General features: G+C 41.5%; 1 protein-coding gene and 1 long non-coding RNA gene across 2 annotated transcripts in view; one reads left to right on the top strand and one right to left on the bottom strand.

Annotated features, from left to right (window-relative positions):
* Positions 1–5,436: 5,436 nt before the first annotated feature.
* On the top strand, positions 5,437–7,206 carry LOC124261906. Its single transcript, XR_006894460.1, has 2 exons — positions 5,437–5,508; positions 6,908–7,206. It is a non-coding gene; the product is annotated as an uncharacterized LOC124261906 (long non-coding RNA).
* A 4,306-nt stretch (positions 7,207–11,512) lies between these two features.
* Positions 11,513–19,320, bottom strand: part of LOC124261903 (ADP-ribosylation factor 6-like) — an 11,649-nt gene continuing 3,841 nt past the window's right edge. Inside the window, 4 exon segments of the mRNA XM_046696267.1 lie at positions 11,513–11,887; positions 15,774–15,830; positions 15,833–15,853; positions 15,856–15,948. Coding sequence (XP_046552223.1) covers positions 11,592–11,887; positions 15,774–15,830; positions 15,833–15,853; positions 15,856–15,948 — 467 coding nt within the window. The 3' untranslated portion in view covers positions 11,513–11,591.

Here is a 19,320-nt window from a genome sequence, read left to right as displayed (position 1 = left end):
CATCACGGCTACTACTCTACTACTCACTACCACTACTGCCACTACTCACTACTACTGCTACTCACTACTACTCTTCAATCTGCTACTACCACTACTACTACTACTACTACTACTACTACCACTACTGCTACTACTACTACCGCTACTACTTCACTACTGCCAATACTACTACTCACTACTACTACTACTCACTACCAAGCTACTATTACTGCTACTGAAAACTACTATATACGGTAACGGCGCATTGAATAACTCAACTATTAGTGATATTCTGAACTCATTACAACAGTTCATTTCTAAAAGTAACCGCTTACAGTAATTATCAAATCTACGTATATATTCAATGTAAGGCAAGTATATCTACTGTGCCGAAAGTGATTGGAAAGGGCATCCCATAGCTGATAATCGGATTGCAGAATGTTTAGATAGTAAATACATCTACTGTGCCGACAGTGATTGGAAAGGGCATCCCAATTTAGCGTGAAAACAGCGCAACCTTTGATGTTTTAAGTACATTTACTCAACTGAAATCGCCCAGTGTCAAACTCAGTGTCAAAATGAAATTGTATTTAAAACGAACAAATGTACCCATTGTTTACCGTCGCCGAAATACCTTAGTTGTGCGTGCGACGTTAAATAAAGCAAATAACAACAACCCATTGTTTGTTAGTTTTTTGGTTTGATGGGGATTTTTTGTTCTTTTTAGGGGTATAATACATAACATAATAATTTTTCTAAATATACATAACATATATTATGCAAGCTTAATGATGTTTCATTTTTCGTGTTTTACCATATTTATTAGACATTACCTGAAATTGTGTCACTGCCATTACGAAATTTGTAACATCATTTTGAAAAGAAAACATCCAAAGATAATATTTATTTCATGTACATATATATTAAAATATCTGGTTTTACAATATAACATGGAGTTTTGAAATTGTATATTTATTGCTTATGAGAAAGACAAAAAAATTCAAATGCCACAACTGTGACATCAGTACGGAAGCGTAGTAGGGCCACGTACTAAGTCCTACGTAGGGAGATACTATTTTATTTCTCAGTCAGGGTTGGGGACTGTTAAGATGCAAGGGCGTAACTCTAGTCCCACTGAGTCATTAGTGGTGCAATAACTTTACCTTCGTTGGTATGTGTTGTCAATGTTGGAGGTAGATTGTAATTGACCATGTATGGGATTCAAAACGGGCGATAATTGCAGTATCGACCAGGTGTGTTCTATATTTAGCAACGATTACTACTGTGACAAATTCTGCTTGGGTTATAAACAGTGGAGCGACGTGGAGAAAATGTACTGTTTGAGGAAGTAAACAGTGGAAACTTGCAGGAATCTCGTCTTGAAGAAGAGTAGCATCGCTCAGCAGTCAGCCGAAGCCGAGACTAATAATAACCCACTAACGGCTCGCCAGGTAAGTCAGCGTTACGAACAGATCCTCGTAGGTTTCATTTAAAGATAAACCCCCAAACCAAAGTTGGACCCCGCTAAGAGCGACTTTCAGTGGAAAGCCAGTGTACAATTCGGTAGGGTTATTAAAGTAATAGTGTCGTGTGGATTCACCCAGACAGTTAAATATATTGTTAACGAATCGATATTCACTGGAAAATTGAAATGACATTCATAATATATTCTGTGCTGTGTACCAAACAGTACACGACTCACCATAGAACTATATTGCTACTACTATTCTATACTGTACCAAACAAACGACCCACCACAGAACTAATGAGGACTTGTTTGTTGTTCCGAATATTAGTGGTTCTTATACTGTCCACACACATTCACCGCTGAGGATTGCTTATAGCTACTTGACCTCTTCACCACAGTTAGCTGTCACAATAATGTAGTATAAGCATTATGATAATATTATAATGTTTACATTGCTTAACAAATGTATTCCTGTATACCTATATGTGTGTGTGTGTGTGTGTGTGTGTGTGTGTGTTTTGTTTTTTTTTTGGGGATAACGTAATGGCCTGGCATACAGTAGAAACCCTCTTATCTTATGGAGGCCTTGAGCCATATTATCAGTAACACAAACACACAATACACAAATAGAAATAAATTTACATTGCCTTCAATGTCCTTAGATATAGACCACAAGAAGTGTTATTATTTATGTTCAGCCACAAATCCTGTGAATCCATGTTGCCTGTGCAAATGAAATATGGGCAGTCCAAGTTTTTGGCAAATGGGAAAAATGTCAGTATTATGTGCAGCGTTGTTACAGTTAATCCTGATTATCACTGATTGATAGGTTTCAATTTCCATTGAAAGATTAATTAGGTGATTGATTGTCATAATTCATCACCATTTTTCTGAATAGCTAAACTGTTTGTATTAAATTTGTAGTATTCAAAACCACAATGTTGTTATCAGCTTAATAATATAACCAGTCTCCATTTTCTTGAATGGAATAGATTTTCCTCAGTCTGCTATTGTGGAGGGAGAAGATACACAGAAGCCTAACTGTGTGTATGTTTACATATTTATACCAAAGTATGCATTTGTCCTCCACCATTCACCCATGAAGATCCGGGGTAGAATAGGCCTTCAGCAACCCATGCCTGCCATAAAAGGCGACTGTGCTTGTCGTAAGAGGCTAATTAACGGATCAGGGTGGTCAGGCTTTTCTGACTTGGTTGACACATGTCATCGGTTCCCAATTGCGCAGGATCGATGCTCATGCTGTTGATCACTGGATTGTCTGGTCCAGATTTGATTATTTACAGACCGCCATATAGCTGGAATATTGCTGAGTGCTGTATAAAACTAAACTCACTCACTCACTTATCCACCATTCTTTCTTGCTGACATGGGTGATGTATGACTTACTCATGTAAGGGAGGTGTCCACGACCTGTGTATGATATTGTTACATATACTTCCAGTTCCTACTTTGTAATGACGCCACATGATCCAGACTTGTTAAGCATTGAGGTACGAGAGTATCTTCATTCCAACAACGATGCTATGACCTCCAAGCCGATCCCCCAGGGAGCCTATAGTCTGTTTAGCTTCCCCTGCCACCCCCAAACACAAGCATGATGAAGTGTACCCAGGGATTATCCTCAGTGACCAGTAAGTCAAAGTAATCTTTGGTTCACGCTTCACTGTCTTTGTTTCCTCCTCTGATGGGAATTCTGTAAGAAAAGGTACCTGCTGTGATGTAACACATGCTATGTTTGGGATTACACTTTCTCAGTAAAGTATTCTAGTACTTGTCCACCCTCATCATCATCATCCACCTCCCTCATCATCATCATCCACCTCATCATCCACCCTCATCATTCCCCCATCATCATCATCATCCACCCTCATCATCATCATCCCTCCTCATCATCCATCCTCATCATCATCCACCCTCATCATCCACCCTCTTCTTCATCATCCACCCTCATCATCATCCACCCTCATCATCCACCTCTTCATCATCCACTCTCATCATCATCATCATCCACCATCATCATCATCATCCCCCTTCATCCATCCTCATCATCATCCACCCTCATCATCCACCCTCTTCATCATCCACCCCCTCATCATCATCATCCACCCTCATCATTCCTCATCATCATCATCATCCACCCCATCATCATCATCATCATCCCCATCATCCACCCTCATCATCATCATCCATCCTCTTCTCTCATCATCCCCTCATCATCATCCCTATCATCACCCCCCTCACATCCACTCCTCATCATCCCACCCTCATCAGCATCCCCCTCATCATCCCTCTCTCATCAGCATCCACCCCTCATTATCCCCCTATCATCCACCCTTGATCATCCACCTTCATCATCGACCCTCATCATCATCATCCACCACCATCATCATCATCATCCACCGGCCATCATCATCACCCACCCTCATCAGCCACGGGCCATCATCCACCCTCATCATCATCATCACCCACCCTCATCAGCCACGCTCATCATCCACCCTCATCATCATCATCATCCACCTCTCATCAACCACCCTCATCATCATCATCATCATCATCATCATCATCCTCATCATCATCATCATGATCCACCTCATCATCATCATCATCCCTCATCATTCCCTCATCATCATCCACCCTCATCATCCACCCACATCATCCACCCTCATCATCATTATCATCCACCCTCATCATCATCCCCCTTATCATCCACCCACATCATCCACCCTCATCATCATCACCCACCTGGCTCATCATTACCCCATCATCATCCACCCACATCATCCACCTCATCATCATCCACCCTCATCAGCCACGCCATCATCCACCCTCATCATCATGATCATCAACCACCCTCATCATCCACTCCTCATCAACCACCCTCATCATCATCCACCCTCATCATCATCATCATCATCCCACCCTCATCATCATCATCAACCCCTCATCATCCACCCTCATCATCATCCACCCTATCATCATCCAACCCTCATCATCATTCCCTCATCATCCACCCACATCATCCACCCCTCATCATTATCATTATCATCCACCCTCACCATCAACCCTACTTTATCATCCACCCACATCATCCACCCTCATCATCATCCACCCACCCTCATCATCCACCCTCATCATCATCATCCACCCTCATCATCCACCTCATCATCATCATCCCCTCATCATCCACCCTCAACATCATCATCCACCCTCATCATCCACCCTCATCATCCACCCATATCATCCACCCATATCATCATCATTCTCCCTCATCATCCACCCTCATCATCTTTAAATGTTTTATACCTATCTGAAATGGCTTCATGGTTTCAGGAGAAATTATGTGTTTCATTTAAAAACAAAAGTTTTCTCCAAAATGTTAAAGACCAGTTACCTTGAACCTGATATATGAAATAGTCACAATATGTAGCCTGGTCGAGACATATTGAGCTGAAATCCAATATACAAGCAACAGCTTGTAAAACAAACTGTGACTCCAACATTATTTTTCCAATATATTCTATTTGATCGTAATTCCATAAAATTAAAGGGGCAGTGGGGTAGGCTTGTTAAAGTGTTTGCACATCACACTGAAGACCCGGGTTCGATTCCCACATGGGCATCTATGTGTGAAGCCCTTTCAGGTGCCACCCGCAGTGATATTGCTGGACACTGATTAAAGTGGTGTTAAACTCACTCACTCACTCATTCATAAAACCAAAACATGCATAAACTTTATGATTTAGAATGTATTGCGCAAAAGGGTCACAAACACAAAAAAATAATGTTTATCCTGTTTTTATCTCTGCTGTGTTGTAGCTCGGCGGCCCGGAGCAAGGAGGACTTGAAGGAGATGGGCATCACACACGTGGTCAACACCTGTATGGGGAGCCAAGTTCAATATGATTGACACTAGTGCTGAATATTTTAGTGATGTTGGAATCAAGTTTTTGGTTTCCTGGGAAGGACATTTTTTACATACAACCTGAGTCAGCACTTTGAGAAGGCAGCTGATTTCATTGACAAAGCTCTTGCAGACAATGGTGAGTTTTCAAGGAATATGAACATAGATTGGGTTGTACTGTCTTAGGTATTCATCTGGGATTTCATGTTATTAAATGAAGTTAGTGAGTGAGTGAGTGAGGTGAGTTTAGTTTTATACCGCGACTCAGCAATATCCAAGCTATATGGCGGCATCTGTAAATAATCGAGTCTGGACCAGACAATCCAGTGATCAACAACATGAGCATCAATTTGCGCATTGGGAACCGATGACATGTGTCAACCAAGTCAGGCAAACTGACCACCCCATCCCGTTAGTCACCTCTTCACGACAAGCATAGTCGTCTTTTATGGCAAGCACATGGGTTGATTCGAAGATCTATTCTACCCGGATCTTCACGGGTCTATTAAATGAAGTGATGTAAACTTGATGCTCATCTGTATTGATCTTGTTATCACAGGAATGCAAAAAAATCAAAAAGAATATTTGGAACTATGGTTACATGGAATAGGATTTAAATGCAATGGAGTAGTTATTATTGAAAATTGCTACAGACTTAGGGACCGTTCATAACCTATGACTAGAGGGGGTTGGTGATGATTTTGAAGGGATGTCATCAAGTTTCAACACATGTACTGGGGGAGTTTGTACATCAGTAAATTAAAAACATTATGCTTTAAAAATTATAAAAAGGGGTGGGTAACTCACTTTGTACATGACATGCTAGGGGTGGAGGTGGGGACACTCTACTTGTAAATAAATTTAGAGGGGTTGGGTGGGGTTGGGGGTTACATTCACATTGTACATGCTTCTCCATAAAAATCATCCTCCTCCTCCCTAGCCATAAATTATGATTGGTCCCTTAGGGGAGAATATTGGCCTTTTGGGAGGTCAAGATAGAGTACTTCAAAACTGAACATCTTGTTTTCTGATCATTAAAGACTGTGGGTGGATTGTGGGTGGGGGTATGTCCCAAGTAAGAGGCATGGAGGAGTAAGCTCCCTTAGACATGCCTGGTCCCAAAGATCATGAGTTCGAATCCAGATTAGCCTGTGACTCCAGATTTGTTTGCACCATACTCATGGGTTTCCCCAAAGTGGTAGGCATCTAAGATCTGCATCACTTGTGGCAGTCCTCCAAATGTGTTGACTTGTCAGGACATAACTAGGACATTATCCAGGATCCCAAACTCAGGACCCATGCCAGGCAAATTGGATAAAAATTGTGACTGGGATAAAACAGAAATTCATGACCTTATGTGATAAATTCTGAGGCATTGGGAAATTGTTTATCTGGAATTTTTACTGTCATTTGCTGGAGACATGGAATAAGTGTCAGTCACTGAGCAGATCTGGATAAATCCTTGAAATTCTGTTTAGAGCAATGAACCAAACTCACTGACTGTGTTCTCTGCAACTTGTCTTTGTTCTGTTGTCCAGGGAAGATCTACATCCATTGTATGCAGGGCATCAGCAGATCAGGGTCCACAGTATTGGCATTTCTCATGTTGAAGCGAGATATGCCTCTGAAAGAGGCTGTGAAATTAGTTCGAGCCAAGCGAGAGATCTTCCCCAATGACGGCTTTCTAAAACAGCTGTGTGAGCTCAACAAGAAGTTGCACGAGAAGCCATCTTGACGTCTGCTGAATCCATAGTGACTTGAGTGTACAGACCTACATATCAATCATGTCCAGACCATAATGAGATTGGTAGAGGATTGAAACTCAATTCCTTTTCTACTCCCTCTGTACCTGTACTTTCTTATGTTTTCCTTTTCAAGGGATTGTGAGTAACACAGTGATTTAAGTGTTCGCTTGTCACATAGAAGATCTGGGTTTGATTCCCCTCAAAGGCCTATTTCTGTGATATTTGAGAATGTCCTAGGTTGTATGAGGGCCATGTCAGGGACACTGTGACAATCTATCCTGGTTTCATCAGCAGCAGGGCGTACTGGGCTGTGTAAGAGTGAATGTTTTAGTTTAGTTTTACACCGCTTTTTAGCAATATTCCAGCAATATCATCGTGGAGTACAACAGAAATTGGCTTCACACATTATACCCAAGGGGAATCGAACTCGGGTCTTTGGCGTGATGAGCGAACACTTTAACCACTAGGCTACCCTACCCGACAGCTTATGTTGAGTAAGAATTTCCTGAGTTTCATCAAAGCATTTGAATGGCTTTGGTACTTTCAGGGACATTGTTGAAAATGGGTTTAACCAATTTGTTATTAAACTTGACTCACATTCTCACTTCGTAATTCTTCTAACAATTATGCTTTAATCATTTGTTGATAGATATTTTGGCATCTATTTTGATTACTGTTTCCATGGAACATATTTTACTGAGCGTAATTAGCTTTACTGGATAAATATCAGTGTTATTTTATTGAAATGTATGTTTTGTTACCGTGTTGATCTGTTGTTGGAGAGAAACCCTCTCGTGGGGCTTTTCGTGTGTTTGTATTTGAACCAGCAAATGAATCAGAACCAGCAAATGGGGGCACATGTTGTTTACGGTGCCTCAAATCGAGATTTGTGTGTGTGTTTTGCACTTAGGTGGAGCAATAAACAAAATGAATTTGAAGACTTAACAAAAATAACTTCTGTATTACAGAACATGAACATAGGTCATTGTGAAAAAATGTTTTGAATTAAATATTTTGATTGAAAAATTTATTTAAAAAATTACTACTTTTTTGATCTATGTTTTGATCGACTGCACACGCTCACAAATTAAGTAACTCCTCGACTAACAATTTACTAATCAATTACTTCAGACGTTTCCTGCTGACTTTTTTACAGTGCACAGATTTGTGATCATGTTGATTAATGCAAAGATGTCTTCACGGTAGGAATACAGGTCATCTTCAGCAATAATAGTTGTGTATTGGGATGTTTATTTATCCGTGGAGATTCTCTTTGTAATAACCCATGAACAAATTCATTTTGGAAACATTTTAAATGGCTATCTTTTTACAGACGTGCATTTCAAAGTACATGTATATATTTCACAAGGGGAGACAACTCTGTCTGCCTCGGCAACGCACATCTGGCTGGGTTGCTGTCTGTGGTAAAAAGTCAGTGAAGTGACACTAACTTGGAACATGTCTCAGTAACAGAGCCTTCAAAAATAGATCAGTTAATCCCTGCTATCAGCTGGGGCGTAACTTGCAGTCTTTAAAGGGCATTTAGAAATTGGAAGAACATGAATGCATGACACTTTTATAGATAACAGATTCTTTTTATTCTCTATCACAACGTTTCAAAGCTAATTCTTGCTCCTTCATCAGGTGATAGGGTGTAACATGTATGTTGATCAGTTAACCCTTGCTATCAGTTGAGGTGCAACACGCATGTTGCCCAGTTAACTCTTGCTGTTAGCGCCTGTGTTGCCCAGGGTAACCCTTTGTCAGCAGGGATAACCAGATGTTGTAGTAAACGGCCAGTGATTCTCTCAGGTCTGTGACTTTTCCATGTTCCAGGTGCCTGTCTCACCTCTCAGAGCATTATCAGGTTTTCAGTGTTGTCACGTTTGACAGGGAGAATAGAAGACGTTGTAGGTTATCCCTGTGGGTTAGTTCTGTGTTGTTTTATATCTATTTTCCTCTTACTCATGTTTAATACATTTTTACAAAATCACTAATATGCTGGATATAAAATATATTGTATCTCGTACATTTTTACGAATAAATATGTTTCCTACTTGTCATTGTTTAATATTACTCAGGATAGACTCAGGATAGACTCCATTGTAAGTTAACATTGAATGACTTATAACCTCCCTGTTGATGTCATGAGGACGTGTCAATTTCACGTCAAGCCTTTCTCCCACTGGGATACTGTTCCAAGTTGCACAATCAAACAGTACTGATGTACTCTCTCATAACGTAGGGGCGATGGGGTAGTCTAGTGGTTAAAGCGTTGGCTCGTCGCGCCGAAGACCTGTTCGAATCCCCACATGGTTACAATGAGTGAAGCCCATTTCTGGTGTCCTTCACCGTGATATTGCTGGAATATTGCTAAAAGCGGCGTAAAACCAAACTCAGTCAGTCAGTCTAATAACGTAACCCTAGACTGACTGACTGACTGAGTTTAGTTTTACGCCGCTTTTAGCAATATTCCAGCAATATCACGGCGGGGACACCAGAAATGAGCTTAACATTATTGTGCCCATGTGGGAATCATAACCCCTAGACTTCATGAAGGCAACCTAATACACTGGGCCCATACAAAGAAATCAGTCTTAACGAAAAGGATGATCGTAACTCCTCCCATCCTTTAACACAAATTTACGACATCCATACAGTTGCGTCCCTTTAGCTGACAATGATCCGACGATCGTAGGTTCGAATTCACCTTGATTATCTTTGATTGGTCAGCACCATATGTGTTCCTTCCATATTGAATCGACACACTGTGATGTACCAAAGGACTGTATCCGGTATCTATATATATCTGTTGAAAGTGGAAAAAGCTATCTGTAATCGCTTCTTAAATAGTCCAAGTATTACTTAATTGAACAAGACCGTAAAACGCAACTGAATTAAACAGTTTACTTTATAAATGGGTACAGAGAGTTGAGGAGATTTTACCCTCAACAGCATAATGTGGCCCATGTTCCCAAGGGTACTTAGATGCAGATTGGATGGTTATATTGTGTTTCATGTACACAGTCTACCCTGGTTATAACACCAAAGTGGTTATAACGCACAACATTGCCAGCAAGGATTTCCCACCACTACAGTTCCCTGGCTATGACATCACAACCTTTCGCTGAACAAATGTTCCAGTTCCCATTCTATATGTTGCCAGTTCTTTTTGCCAGGTGGTCAACTTCAACACACCGTCTGCTTGGAGTAGGTGATTATTCAGGAAGTGTGAAAAGTTTTAAACCTTCCTTAAGCTGATTAACAGTCCGTACTCACTCACTCACATACGAGACCGCCTCCGTGGTGTAGTGGTTAGAGCGTCCGCACGATCCCCGACCGCGTCATACCAAAAGACGTTCAAATATGGTACTTTGTTGGTCCTTGCCTGGCGCTCGGCATTAATGGGTACAACAAGGACTGGTCGGCTCGGAGTCAGTATAATGTGTCTGAGTGGGTATTCATGCTTCACTGCGGCATGGTATCTCAGTGGGCTAGCACTATAAAACCAGCTTAAGTCTGGGCTAGTACAAGCAGCCGCACTTACACATACACACGCATCCACGTCGTCATATGAGCGAAATATTCTCAAGTACGACGTAAAACCCAATTTCACCTCAGCTCACTCACATACGGACCCCATAACATATTTGTGTGTCAGGGAAACCAAGGATAACTGTGTTTGAAAAACGTGTTTATTATGAACAAAAAGTACAAACAATATTTACATAACATTTACAAACAAACAACAAAACAATAATGACTAACTGACTGACTGACTCACTCACGTGTAGTTGGATTCAGTATTTTAGCCTGTCTTAAGAGTACCCGGAACAAACAATATCAAGTATCTCTGTCATGAGAAGTTACATACAGGATGGTGGACATCCGAGTGGCCCCGGTAGAGCTATGGACGTCATCTTCTGTGTCAGATCAAGACGTAAATGAAGCCGTATTTCCGAGGGCAGAGCTGTTCCCTATGTACGTCATAATTGTCCCCTGGGCAGTTTTGACTGGTTTGTTATATTTGACATTATTGAGCGACCATACTCATCATCGACCATTCTTCTGTACGTATTTCACAAGACGTGACATTTCCCGCACCGACTCGAACAGCCCTTCTCCATTTGGTGCGCATGCGCCGTGTATGTGCCATTTCCGGTTTTGAGGTCGCTGATGTCAAGTTCCTCAGCAACCTCGGGGGCTTTAGGGCACCTATGTCCAAAACACAAATATATTTTACAAATTACTTCATTCATAATAATTTCCTTCTGCGGCGTGATAAACGATGTCCCATGACTCCAAAGAACTCATCTTTTATTTAATGTGAAGAGTGGCGGCAGGGTGGCCCAGTGGTGAATGTGTTAGCTCTTCTCAGATAAATGGTTTGATTTCCCCAAACACCTCGTGTCCATCACTGTACAGTATGCTAGCATATGGCAGGAATGTGACTTATGCCAGTACAAAAACCAACATGTTATGTATCTACCTGTCGGTAAAACCATTGGTAAGTTCTCCCACCGCCCTGGTTTAATTTCCCCATAACAGTGTCACTGTGCATAGTATCAACCACTAGTTTGCCTGCTGTAGGTCTGATTCTACCTTGCCGGTCATTATGGACTAGTCTGACGCACTCACCTGGCAAATCCTGCTTGTTAGCTATCACCACTACCGGCACCCCCGCCATCTCCGGCGAACTGCAGATTACATGGAGCTCCGAAATGGCTTCCTTCATGCGCAGACGATCTGCGCTGTCCACCACGTAGATCAGACCTGGGGAGTATCGAAGAATTGACTTCAACATGTTTGGCGATGTTCTCACTGTGTAAAATCCTCACAGCCAACCATTATAACTTCACAGACTGCTCACGTAACGTTTAACACAAACACACACCATGAAGTCTGTGACACACCCATCCTTTTGTCATCCAATCAGGATTCAGTGGTCAGTGGGAAAATGCAAAAAAATATTTGTTTGGTTAGCCAATCAAAAGCCACGGTATATTTAAAAGGCAATTGCGTTATCCCATGTAATTGTAGTTGGAATATCTATTGATGCAATTTATTTCGTGTTCCTAACCTTAAACCGTAGGGAAAGTTATGAAATGCTGTCTAGGGGTTGTATAATGTGTCGTGGTAGCATGTGTTGGTCAACCACTGCACTGCCGTCAACGTCAATCCACCCAGTGGGGGTATTACGATACGCCAGAACAGCCAGGCTACAGCTGAGGGCCCAGCTGGGGAGGGTCTCCCGTCAAGTTCACTCACAGACATTTTCTGATATCTACCCCATTTTGTCGGCCATAACAACAGACTGGGTGTACGTACTGTGCACCGTGGGTTATTCTGTGTGAAGAGTATGACTCCCATTTTAATATATGATAGTGTTGGGTACATTTGTTGACCTACCTTGTGTGTTGGGGTAGTAGCATTTGTGAATATGTTGACCTAGCTTGTGTTTTGTGTTGAGGTAGTAGTGTTGGGTATATGTTGACCTACCTTCGTGTGTTGGGGTAGTAGTGTTAGGTATATGCTGACCTACCTTGTGTGTTGAGGTAGTAGTGTTGGGTATATGCTGACCTACCTTGTGTGTTGAGGGTAGTAGTGTTGGGTATATGTTGACCTACCTTGTGTGTTGAGATAGTAGTGTTGGGTATATGTTGACCTACCTTGTGTGTTGGGGTAGTAGTGTTGGGTATATGTGATGACCTACCTTGTGTGTTGAGATAGTAGTGTTGGGTATATGTTGACCTACCTTGTGTGTTGAGGTAGTAGTGTTGGGTATATGTTGACCTACCTTGTGTGTTGAGATAGTAGTGTTGGGTATATGTTGACCTACCTTGTGTGTTAGGAGTAGTAGTGTTGGGTATATGTTGACCTACCTTGTGTGTTGAGATAGTAGTGTTGGGTATATGCTTGACCTACCTTGTGTGTTGAGGTAGTAGTGTTGGGTATATGTTGACCTACCTTGTGTGTTGAGGTAGTAGTGTTGGGTATATGCTGACCTACCTTGTGTGTTGAGGTAGTAGTGTTGGGTATATGTTGACCTACCTTGTGTGTTGAGGTAGTAGTGTTGGGTATATGTTGACCTACCTTGTGTGTTGAGGTAGTAGTGTTGGGTATATGTTGACCTACCTTGTGTGTTGGGTTAGTAGTGTTGGGTATATGTTGACCTACCTTGTGTGTTGAGGTAGTAGTGTTGGGTATATGTTGACCTACCTTGTGTGTTGGGGTAGTAGTGTTGGGTATATGTTGACCTACCTTGTGTGTTGGGGTAGTAGTAGTGTTGGGTATATGTTGCCCTACCTTGTGTGTTGAGGGGAAGTAGTGTTGGGTATATGTTGACCTACCTTGTGTGTTGAGATAGTAGTGTTGGGTATATGTTGACCTACCTTGTGTGTTGAAGTAGTAGTGTTGGGTATATGTTGACCTACCTTGTGTGTTGGGTTAGTAGTGTTGGGTATATGTTAACCTACCTTGTGTGTTGAGGTAGTAGTGTTGGGTATATGTTGACCTACTTTGTGTGTTGGGGTAGTAGGTGTTAGGTATATGCTGACCTACCTTGTGTGTTGAGGTAGTAGTGTTGGGTATATGCTGACCTACCTTGTGTGTTGGGGTAGTAGTGTTGGGTATATGTTGACCTACCTTGTGTGTTGAGATAGTAGTGTTGGGTATATGTTGACCTACCTTGTGTGTTGGGGTAGTAGTGTTGGGTATATGCTGACCTACCTTGTGTGTTGAGGTAGTAGTGTTGGGTATATGTTGACCTACCTTGTGTGTTGAGGTAGTAGTGTTGGGTATATGTTGACCTACCTTGTGTGTTGAGATAGTAGTGTTGGGTATATGTTGACCTTGCTTTGTGTGTTGGGGTAGTAGTGTTGGGTATATGTTGACCTACCTTGTGTGTTGAGATAGTAGTGTTGGGTATATGTTGACCTACCTTGTGTGTTGAGGTAGTAGTGTTGGGTATATGTTGACCTACCTTGTGTGTTGAGGTAGTAGTGTTGGGTATATGCTTGACCTACCTTGTGTGATGGTAGTAGTGTTGGGTATATGTTGACCTACCTTGTGTGTTGAGGTAGTAGTGTTGGGTATATGTTGACCTACCTTGTGTGTTGAGGTAGTAGTGTTGGGTATATGTTGACCTACCTTGTGTGTTGGGGTAGTAGTGTTGGGTATATGTTGACCTACCTTGTGTGTTGAGGTATTAGTGTTGGGTATATGTTGACCTATCTTGTGTGTTGAGGTAGTAGTGTTGGGTATATGTTGACCTGACTTGTGTGTTGGGGTAGTAGTGTTGGGTATATGTTGACCTACCTTGTGTGTTGGGGTAGTAGTGTTGGGTATATGTTGACCTACCTTGTGTGTTGAGATAGTAGTGTTGGGTATATGTTGACCTACCTTGTGTGTTGAAGGTAGTAGTGTTGGGTATATGTTGACCTACCTTGTGTGTTGGGAGTAGTAGTGTTGGGTATATGTTGACCTACCTTGTGTGTTGAGGTAGTAGTGTTGGGTATATGTTAACCTACCTTGTGTGTTGGGGTAGTAGTGTTGGGAATATGTTGACCTATCTTGTGTTTTGGGATAGTAGTGTTGGGTATATGTTGACCTACCTTGTGTGTTGAGGTAGTAGTGTTGGGTATATGTTGACCTACCTTGTGTGTTAGGGTAGTAGTGTTGGGTATATGTTGACCTACCTTGTGTGTGTTGAGGTAGTAGTGTTGGGTATATGTTGACCTACCTTGTGTGTTGGGGTAGTAGTGTTGGGTATATGCTGACCTACCTTGTGTGTTGAGGTAGTAGTGTTGACCTACCTTGTGTGTTGAAGTAGTAGTGTTGGGTATATGTTGACCTACCTTGTGTGTTGGGTTAGTAGTGTTGGGTATATGTTGACCTACCTTGTGTGTTGAGGTAGTAGTGTTGGGTATATGTTGACCTTACCTTGTGTGTTGGGGTAGTAGTGTTGGGAATATGTTGACCTATCTTGTGTTTTAGATAGTAGTGTTGGGTATATGTTGACCTACCTTGTGTGTTGAGGTAGTAGTGTTGGGTATATGTTGACCTACCTTGTGTGTGTTGGGGTAGTAGTGTTGGGTATATGTTGACCTACCTTGTGTGTTGAGGTAGTAGTGTTGGGTATATGTTGACCTACCTTGTGTGTTGGGGTAGTAGTGTTGGGTATATGCTGACCTACCTTGTGTGTTGAGGTAGTAGTGTTGGGTATATGTTGACCTACCTTGTGTGTTGGGGTAGTAGTGTTGGGTATATGTTGACCTACCCTTGTGTGTTGGGAGTAGTAGTGTTGGGTATATGCTGACCTACCTTGTGTGTTGGGGTAGTAGAGTTGGGTATATGTTGACCTACCTTGGTGTGTTGAGGTAGTAGTGTTGGGTATATGTTGACCTACCATGTGTGTTGGGTTAGTAGTGTTGGGTATATGTTAACCTACCTTGTGTGTTGAGATAGTAGTGTTGGGTATATGTTAACCTACCTTGTGTGTTGAGATAGTAGTGTTGGGTATATGTTGACCTACCTTGTGTGTTGAGGTAGTAGTGTTGGGTATATGTTGACCTACCATGTGTGTTGGGTTAGTAGTGTTGGGTATATGTTAACCTACCTTGTGTGTTGAGATAGTAGTGTTGGGTATATGTTGACCTACCTTGTGTGTTGGGGTAGTAGTGTCTCCACAGCTGTCGGATCTTCTCCTGACCCCCACGTCCCACACGGTGAACGTCACACCTTGACCGGGCTGATGGTCTCCACGTTGAAGCCGATGGTGGGGATGGTGGAAACGTCCTCTTCCAGCTTCAGCTTGTACAGGATCGTCGTCTTACCTGCGATATCAACGCCATCGAAAAGGTGAAAAATAGTTGTTGTTTTCAACCAAGACCCCAATTCTTGTAGGAATACCATCTCAGAATTGCAGGAACAGTGCCGTGTCGACGTAAAACTATATTCACTCTAACCTCGGCCAGTGCCACGGTTATACTGTTTACTCCCAAGTCCAGGGGACCACAACGAGCACTTTACTCTTAGCTCGACACAAACGGAGTGCTATATATAGTATGAGATACTATTCAGACTTACAGTCTAAAGTGTCTTTTCAGTACTTCGTGAGATCCCCCTGTCCTGCAATACATGACTGAACGTGCCAAGGTACACTATCGATCAAAGTTGGTATATTCGACCACTTCTTTCTTCATATCCTCAATATTTCCAGGGAAAATATATAAGGGGGAGTGGTCCTCCTCGGAAAGCTCCTAAGCTATGCCTCGGATCGTCACGTGACCAGTGTAGCCAATGTGGCGGCAGCGTAGTTTTTACGATTGAGCCCGGTTTATTTTCAACAGCTGATTACATACGCTGAGTGTTGTGACAACTGAAAACCTACATGTAGAAGATAAGTTACCTATTCTGTCACTTCATTTTAAGTCAAATAATTGTTATTAGTGTCAGTATAAGTACAGTTGATTTGTAGTAAAGTTTCAAGTGGGCATCTTGTAGCTCACTGGCTTCAATTCTCAGTACACAGCGAAGAAAGACTAAATTATATCACTAAAAACTTCTTTCACATATTCGTTTATTTTTAGAAGGGAAATATACCTTTAGTTGAAAGGTGTTTGCAAGTAATAGTGATATTTTTATAACTAAAAAGATTTTGTTAGGGTGCATTGAGGTGTGTGAAAATATGACATATCGCCGATCTGCCATTGAAATACTACAGGGCGTTGTTTGAGTGTTTCTAGTTATTGTTCTAAAGCATCTTTCACATACACCTTTAATTTTATGAGGGAATATACCATCAGGTGAAAGGTTTTTTTGCAAGTAATAGTGATAGTTTTAAATTGTTTTTGTTTTGTTAGGGTGTATTTGAGGTGTGTGAAAAATATGACATATCGCCGATCTGTTCTTATACGCCATTGGTGCTTGTCATGCTTGAGTGTTATAGTTCTAAAACTTCTTTCTTTCTTGTTGATCTTAGTATTTGACAAAACTGGAAAGGTGTTTACAACGCTTTGTGATAGTTCTAAACTTTCTGTTCTTGAGGGACTGTGACAGTGTCAGTTAACATTCTGCCAATGCCCATGTCATTCCACACATGCAATAAGATATCTGAATTAGTTACTAATGTAAAACAATGTCTCAAAGTATTTTTTTTTTAAAAGGACAGTTGATGTTAACACATGTGTTCTACCGATAGTTTTACGTTCTTTAACATGTTTGGGGAGGGATGGCCGTGGTGTATCATTTATTCTTTCATTCATTCACATATGTTCTTTTCTTTTGTTCTTTTTTTCTTAATTTCTTTCATTCATTCACATAACATTCTTGCTCTTAATTCATTCATTCATTCATTGTAAAATTCCGACTGATACAATACACTGGCTGAAGTACTGTTAAACGCAGCCGAAGTTGCGCTGGGACCGAACCAAGTCACTGTGTGCGTTGGAGCATGACGAGGCACACGTTAATTAGTACAAATGGTAAAGAAAGCAAGCGAGTGACCTATCCCTGTTGTAGAGTATCCCTGCTAATTCTAAGTCCTTTTATTGTTTATTCTGTCCTTCATCAGTCCCCACACATTCTCAAAAGGGTTATAATCTTGGCTGTAGCTGGGCAAGTCTAAAACTTGAACATTTTCGTCCGACAGCCACTGTTTTGTGTAGCCAGCGGTGTGTTTTGGGTCATTATCATGCTGGAAAATCCCATTATCTTCATACAGTGTTCGGGCTGTTGGAAGGAGGTAACCATTTAAGATGTCAACATATCGTTCCTTCGTCAAACTTCCAGTGAAAATACACAACGGCGTCACTCCCACATGTGAAATTTCGGGCTATGTTTTGGGCGTTGGTAGATAGGTTTCACGGTACCTTTTGTTTACATTTTCACACAGTTCGAAAACAGCCAGACAAAACTTTCATCAGAAAAGGAAACATAATCCCAATCAGTGTATCTACACCAGTTTAAACGTCTTTCTTTTGTTCATCATTTATCAATGGTCAGGGGATTCTGCGCCGTATCACCCAGTTAAGTCTGTGTAATTCGTTTCTAAGGGTTCCATTACATAATGGAGGACTTCCTCTATCAATCATCTCATTTCTGATACATTCAATATGTTTCAATTTTCCCCTGCTCACTTTCCCCGGTTAGACGTAGTACTGAACTTCCTTGGCCTCCCTGCCCTTACCTTGTGCTCAATGCTAACTCGTGACTGAATATTTAAGTTCTGTATTTAAAGTTCTGTATACTGTAGACAGGAATTTCACGTCTACTAGCTAACTCATTTGCATTAGTCACACCCCTTTGAAAATCATCTAGAATCAGCTTTCTTTTCCCTTCTGCTGTCAAATCTGCCATGTCAACAAAGGAAGCCGTATGCTACATCAGGGTAGATAACTCTTGATGTAGTAACAAGAGTTCCCTCCCATTATGAGTACCTTACTACATAATGTAACATCTATTTTAAGAGTTTATTATCAGTATTAGGAAACAAACATTTTCTCAATAATTTCTGTGAAAACAGTATATGGTGAGTCTATCGGCTTCAAGCGATATAACAAGTAAAAATCTGTCGTACGTTGTGAACATTGTGTATTTCTTTATTTACCACACCTCACCCACCACATCATCGTTTAATCGTGAGAATATTTGAGCCCTTTGATTATCAAAGACAGTTTTTGAAATTTATAAAACCATAACATTATTTGAATGAGAACATAGGACTTCTTACGGTATATGATCTGTCTTGTATTATAGGTTTTTAACAACAGGTTATACTGATCAGTAAATAAGGAACAGCTTAATACTGATTCTCTGAGTTAAACATAATGAAATATTATTATGTTTTACAGATTAAAGATGAAAATGCAGCAGAGAGGGTTCGAGTGATCCTGGCACAGTCAGGCTGGTAAGGTTCATCATCAGCTCAGGGCCCTCGCCCCCTCTACACGCAGCCAAGGAAACACTGCCTAGTCGAACCCACCAAGAACTTTTCGGAGAATATGAAGGCTCCCCAACACTGCAGCCTTCTGCATTACCCAGAGTGTCAGAAGGGCTGTACTCCTGTTGGAAAACCTGGGCACTCTCCTGATCTGCGCCAAGAGATCAGGGGTACCAAACCAAGGGCACCGAGAACAATGGGGAGCCTGGCGACAGTGTACTTGGGATGCAAGCGAGACATTTCAAAGGCGAGGGTCCGCATATTT

The sequence above is a fragment of the Haliotis rubra genome, unplaced genomic scaffold (genome assembly GCF_003918875.1).
Source record: "Haliotis rubra isolate DU_JTF1 unplaced genomic scaffold, ASM391887v1 Scf815, whole genome shotgun sequence".
Lineage (NCBI taxonomy): Eukaryota > Metazoa > Mollusca > Gastropoda > Lepetellida > Haliotidae > Haliotis > Haliotis rubra.
The sequence above is the reverse complement of the archived record's forward strand: the minus strand, read 5'-3'. Positions and strand labels throughout refer to the sequence as shown.